The sequence below is a fragment of the Henckelia pumila genome, chromosome 4 (genome assembly GCF_033568475.1).
Source record: "Henckelia pumila isolate YLH828 chromosome 4, ASM3356847v2, whole genome shotgun sequence".
Classification (NCBI taxonomy): domain Eukaryota; kingdom Viridiplantae; phylum Streptophyta; class Magnoliopsida; order Lamiales; family Gesneriaceae; genus Henckelia; species Henckelia pumila.
In genome coordinates this window covers 12269206-12275372 of record NC_133123.1, presented here as the reverse complement: position 1 = coordinate 12275372, position 6167 = coordinate 12269206, and the positions used below count along the sequence as shown (strand labels likewise).

The following is a 6167-nucleotide window of genomic DNA, read 5'->3' as shown; positions in this document are numbered from 1 at the left end:
ATCAATAGAATTTTAAAGACTCCATGAAATTCTATTAAGTATAAGAATTAAAACATAAGATACAACAATAAAATGTCAATAATTGTCTTTGACTCAACCTAAAGATTTGGGTGAACATTTATTTTTTTAAAAATGTCTCAAACTCATACACACTTTCGTTTCTATTAAAAATAATCTCTATACAAACACTAATATCATGCACACTATTTATATTAAAAATAATCTATATACAAACATTTTTTTTTCTATTTCAAATTTACAATAGAAGTTATTGACACCCAACTATTAATTCAAAGAAATAATAAATTTTAAAAATCACAATCATAAATTACAAAAGTCATAGGCTTCTAGAAAAAAAAGTTTACAAATGTATGTAAATTAAAAGTCATGACAAACAAATCCGTAAGATTCTTTGAAAGTCTTTAGAAGTTTGTGAGATTCTACAAAAATCAGTAGAAATCTATCATCTCCACAAAAGTCTGTAATTTTAAAAAAGTCAGTAAAAATATGTAAAAGAATACACCCTCTAACATTATGTGACACATCTTCTATTCGTCTCAATTCATGAAAAAAAAAATTATTTTTATGTAAAATATATTACTTTTCAACTCTATATATACATTATAGGAAATATTTCATTCTACTATATGGACACTATCTCTATGATAGATCTAAAAGTGATCATTCGTTAATATGCATGAGGTCCACCAAAAAATAATAATCTCACGTGTCAATCGTCAAGGCAATACCCTTGCAGGTAACATCTAACTAGGTGTCGACTATGTGAGAGTGGACCGGCCCGAAAACAAATCTTGAACGAGGAAGAATACTAAAGGGTCGTATCGTACCAAAGAAAGGAAACATTTAAGGCATAACGCTGTTAATCCGGCATTCCTCCATATTCTTACCTTGTACATCCCATAAATTCTAGGAGCCTCTTCTTTCACGAGGCGCGTGAATTCCCACCCCAAATCTTCCCCTTATTATCTTACATATTATACATATACACATACACACTCCCCAGTAAGTCATATATATAAATATAAATTTGACTTGAGTTTATTCTGTAAAACCCTTTGTGCTACATCTTCTCCGCGAAATTCAACCGGGGTCGGAACGTTTGGTGAGAAAAAAAAAATGGCGATTTGTGGGAACCTAACACACTACCTTTCTACCAAAACCAAGAAAACAAATCTCTATTACATGGCTTTGATCGTCGTTCTTTGCTCCGTCTCCTACCTCTTCGGAATCTGGAAAAACAGCCGCGGCGGCGACATCACCTCCGCCACCCTCCTCCCATCCCTTCCATGCACGGACAAGAGCCCGATCGACACCAACATAATCACCCTCGACTTCACCGCCTACCACACGGCGGAGAAACTCGTGCCACTCTCACCGGAGGCGCGTGCCACACACATCCCTCCATGCAAAGGTGAATTGTCCGAGTACACGCCGTGCCAGGATGCCGAGAGATCGCTCAAGTTCGAGAGGTCGATGCTTGCTTACAGAGAAAGGCATTGCCCCGAGAAGGAGGAGCTGCTCAGGTGTAGAATCCCGGCGCCGCACGGGTACAAGACGCCGTTGCGGTGGCCGGAGAGCCGGGACACGGTGTGGTACGCCAACGTTCCGCACAAGCATCTTACGGTGGAGAAAGCGGGGCAGAATTGGGTCCGATTCGAGGGGGATCGGTTCAGATTCCCCGGCGGCGGGACTATGTTTCCGCGTGGCGCCGATGCTTACATAGATGACATCGGCAAGTTGATTAATCTCAAGGATGGCTCCATCAGAACGGCCATTGACACTGGCTGTGGGGTACGTTACATTTTTATATTATATTATATTATATTATATTCCTCCAATTTTTATTTATTTTTTCAATATTTCTTCGAACCATTTATTGATAAGATCAAATTGTTTCGAATATTAGGAATAGACGTGACTGCAGAAATTTCTGATTCAAGTTTTTATCTTTTGATTGAGTTTCTTGAAAACTTTAAACGAACCACAAGTTTTTATTGATTTGGGTGATTAAGAACGTTTGATGTATAAGAAAATAAAAAAAATGTATAAGAAAATAAAAAAAACAAGGGAGAAATGGACTTGCATTTTGAATAGGTAGTCACGACGGAGACGTGTAGGTTTGCTAGTGAATTAATTATATTTGTATGGATGCTGACCATTGACATTTTGCTTATTCTGTCATTGTATATACAAGTCTGTGTCATCCATCGATTCATAATTGATGTTAATATATTACATCTTGTCATTTGGCTTCAATGATTGGGTCGAACGACTCATTGTTTGGCAATCACAAATTCATCGACTACTATATATGTTAAAAGATTTGAGTATGAAGACGTTTTGTAGTTCACATGGTACGAAAAGGAGATTTTGTTTTTCGATTATATATCATTGAATCTGTTGTGGTGGAGTCAATTTTTGAGTTATGACATTTTCTGTACTGTATGAATGGATTTCAATTCCAATCAGGTTAAATATTGTTGTGTCACTCAAAATTAGCTCATGAAATTAGGTACGCTCTTGTTAGAAAATGGGTATTGGTGTGTGGAGGATGGAGAGAGCAAGTGGATTCATTTATCTTATTTTATTTATCCTTAATTTTAATTTTTATATATACATATGTTATATATATATATAAGTGATTTTTGCTCTATACTTTAAATGGTTGATTAATTAAAAGTCTTGCAACACCCCAGTTGGTTCAGTTTGGTGGAATTACCCACCTGACACTCTAATTTTGCACCCACAGAGTGTTACTAAAAGCAAGTAAATAGTAGATGAGAAGCTAAATCAGTTAAAGGTATACATTTTCTTGATTTATACTCCAAGAATACCAATTTTATTGGGAAAAAATTGAGAGTGCAAACGAATAAAGCCGCATGTGAGCGTCTCAATCAAATTAGTGTTCTCTCTTCTCTTTATCATCATTCAGTTATTTTCTTCTATCTTCATGTTTATTTGTAATGCTGTGAAATTTTCCGGTTGAAGCCATTTGAATGGCAATTGGGATGACGAAATCTTGAATTTCGGTTGTCTGGAATTTTTTTTTTGTTATGTGCCAAATTCAGGTGGAGTTTATTGAGTGATTGCACTTGTCATAGTCCAATTTTATATTTTCCTCTGCTTAGGTCTGTGGAGGCAAATATATGTTTTACCTAATTAATTATAATCTACTTGTATGGTCACAAACATCAACGTAATTTTTGTAATTAATAAGCTACCGACTCTAATCTAAAACCTTGATGTTATCGACAAAATCTGGTGTTAGATGATTATTAACGTTTTTTTTAAATATATTTTGGGGAGGAGATTACAACTTGTGATCTCCTTATCCCTTTATTGGAACGTTGGCCTGTGGCTGATCATATATATATTAATGTTTTGAAACCATATGATTAGTCCTTTAAACCATCTTTATCGTACAATTCTCTGTCCTAAACTACTCAGATGGACTGTTTTGTTGTGGATGGACGCATACATATCACAAATTTGGATGCATTTAGTTAAGATTATTGAGGCCATGTATCATAATTTTACCTACAAATATTTTTATTTTTTTTTGTAAATTTTGCCTTTACAATTTTCTAGGTTGCTAGTTGGGGTGCTTATTTGCTCTCGAGAAACATTCTACCCATATCTTTTGCGCCAAAAGATACGCATGAAGCACAGGTCCAATTCGCCCTGGAACGCGGAGTTCCAGCTCAAATTGGAATTTTGGCCACGGAGAGGCTTCCCTATCCTTCTCGAGCTTTTGACATCGCACATTGCTCCCGATGCCTAATCCCGTGGGGCCAATACGGTATATAACATTTTCTTGACTAAGAAAAACTATCAACATTCATCATGTTATGAAAAAAAAATTGTTGATTCTTAACATTAACCAACTATTGCACTAGATGGACTATACTTGATTGAAGTGGACCGGATTTTACGTCCCGGTGGGTATTGGATCCTCTCCGGCCCGCCTGTTAATTGGGAGAATCACTGGAAGGGGTGGAATAGAACTAGAGAGAGCCTGAATGAAGAGCAAAATGGGATTGAGAATGTGGCAAGAAGCCTCTGTTGGAAGAAATTGGTGCAGAAAAATGATCTTGCTATTTGGCAGAAGGCCACTAATCATATGCATTGTAAATTGAATAGGAAAATCTTTAGAAAGCCTCCCTTTTGCCAGGATCAAGATCCAGATAAAGCTTGGTAAGTACAATAAAACTTACTATCTATTTATCTTATACAGGTTCAGCTCTTGAAATTGTTAAAATGCTGGTGAACCCAAAAGCTCGAGCTATTGGAAAATGGGTCGATAACTTCTCGGTCACTAGTTTCATGTTTAGGCTTACTTTCCCTCCCATCGTTAGTGCATTTTCTGGATTTGGATTTGTACTAGTGCAGGTACACTAAGATGGAATCCTGTTTGACTCCCTTGGCCGACGTATCCGACATCGCAGAAACATCCGGTGGACAACTAGCTAATTGGCCGGAAAGATTAACCGCTGTCCCACCAAGAATCCTAAGCGGGAGCGTAAAGGGGGTCACGGGAGAAATTTTTAGCAAAGACACTGAACTTTGGAAGAAGAGAGTGTCTCATTACAAGGCCTTAGACCATCAGTTGGCAGAGCCAGGAAGGTACAGAAACTTGCTTGATATGAATGCATATTTAGGAGGCTTTGCAGCAGCGTTGATCGATGATCCCGCATGGGTCATGAATGTTGTCCCAGTCGAGGCTGATGTGAATACCCTCGGAGTTATCTACGAACGTGGATTGATCGGAACTTATCAGAACTGGTGCGCCTTCTCTCCCTATTGTAGCACTATACACGAACATTTTGTAAGGCACAAAGAGCTAAAAAGTAGGAAAACAAATCATATCCCTGATAACTCCTAAATGCACGTTAGTCACCTTCAAATAATCATAAAAAACTCCCATGCAACGATCTTAGGGCACCGAAGAACGGGAGAGAAGGGAGGATATACATCAAAGCCGAAATGATTTTCATATCATGGGCTAATCTCCTCTCCTTGCTTCTCCACTCATCAACCAATGGTTGTCGGATTATAGCCAACAGTGAAATTTTAAACATGCCACCCACCCTTCAACAACAGAGTTTATAGTTATCATCAGTTGACTCTTTTTTCAGGCTCGAATACTCCATCGTGCCTCTAACAGAACGAATTCATCGTTTTTGCAGGTGTGAAGCTATGTCAACTTATCCAAGAACATATGACTTCATACATGCCGATTCAATATTCACGCTATACAAGGATAGGTAAAATATAACTCCGCGTACATAAAATGCTGCACGTTACGAATAAGCGTACACAAAGTAACTGAGCATCGACCATTTTGTTTTTCAGATGTGAAATCGAAGATATCCTGTTAGAAATGGATAGGGTGTTACGGCCACAGGGTAGCGTGATCATACGGGACGATGTCGATGTTCTGGTGAACGTTAAGAGTGTAGTAGATGGACTTCAATGGGACAGCAGAATGACTGATCATGAAGGAGGTCCTCATGTTAGGGAGAAGCTTTTGATTGCTACTAAACTATACTGGACAGCTCCTGCATTAACTGATAAAGAAGCAAAACAAACAGTTTCATAGTGTAAATTAGTTTATTGTTTTTCCTGTAAACACCTTTTTTTTTCTTTTTTTTTTTTCTATATATATATATATATATATTAAAAAAATTAATTTTCTTTTTGACAATAATACATTTTCTGTGCTGAGAATGAGAGGTTTTTTTATTTAAATTTTGTTTACCTTGGTTATCAGCTTGTTTTAATTAACCGGAAAAATGAAATAAAACAAAGAACTTGGAAGTTAACCACTTAATGCGCTCAATACAATTTAATGGCCTCTGTAAATTTAATAATAATTAAGAGAAGTTCCAGTTATCATCCTGTAATAATTTTCACTCAATTTGAGCCAGTTTTATGGGGGAAAATAAACATAAAATAAAATCTCTTATTACAGTATTTTCTGTTATAAAATTCTTGTAATTGCTAGAAAATAAAATCATCTCCACTATATTTATTTAAAAAAAAAAAAAAAACCATCTCCACAATACAATTCATTGGTAAATTAAACTAGATTTCGAAACTTTGGGCTGTTAGTAGCTTAGCCCATTTATTAAACTAGATTTCGAAAC

At 36.6% G+C, this 6167-nt stretch overlaps 1 protein-coding gene across 1 annotated transcript; it reads left to right on the top strand.

Annotated features, from left to right (window-relative positions):
* The first annotated feature begins 908 nt into the window (after nucleotides 1–908).
* LOC140894764 (probable methyltransferase PMT15) lies at nucleotides 909–5746 on the top strand. Its single transcript, XM_073303376.1, has 6 exons — nucleotides 909–1812; nucleotides 3610–3820; nucleotides 3918–4215; nucleotides 4411–4803; nucleotides 5208–5285; nucleotides 5374–5746. The coding sequence occupies exons 1-6, from the start codon at nucleotides 1138–1140 to the stop codon at nucleotides 5618–5620; spliced, it is 1902 nt and encodes a 633-aa protein (XP_073159477.1). The 5' UTR covers nucleotides 909–1137; the 3' UTR covers nucleotides 5621–5746.
* The last annotated feature ends 421 nt before the right edge of the window (nucleotides 5747–6167 follow it).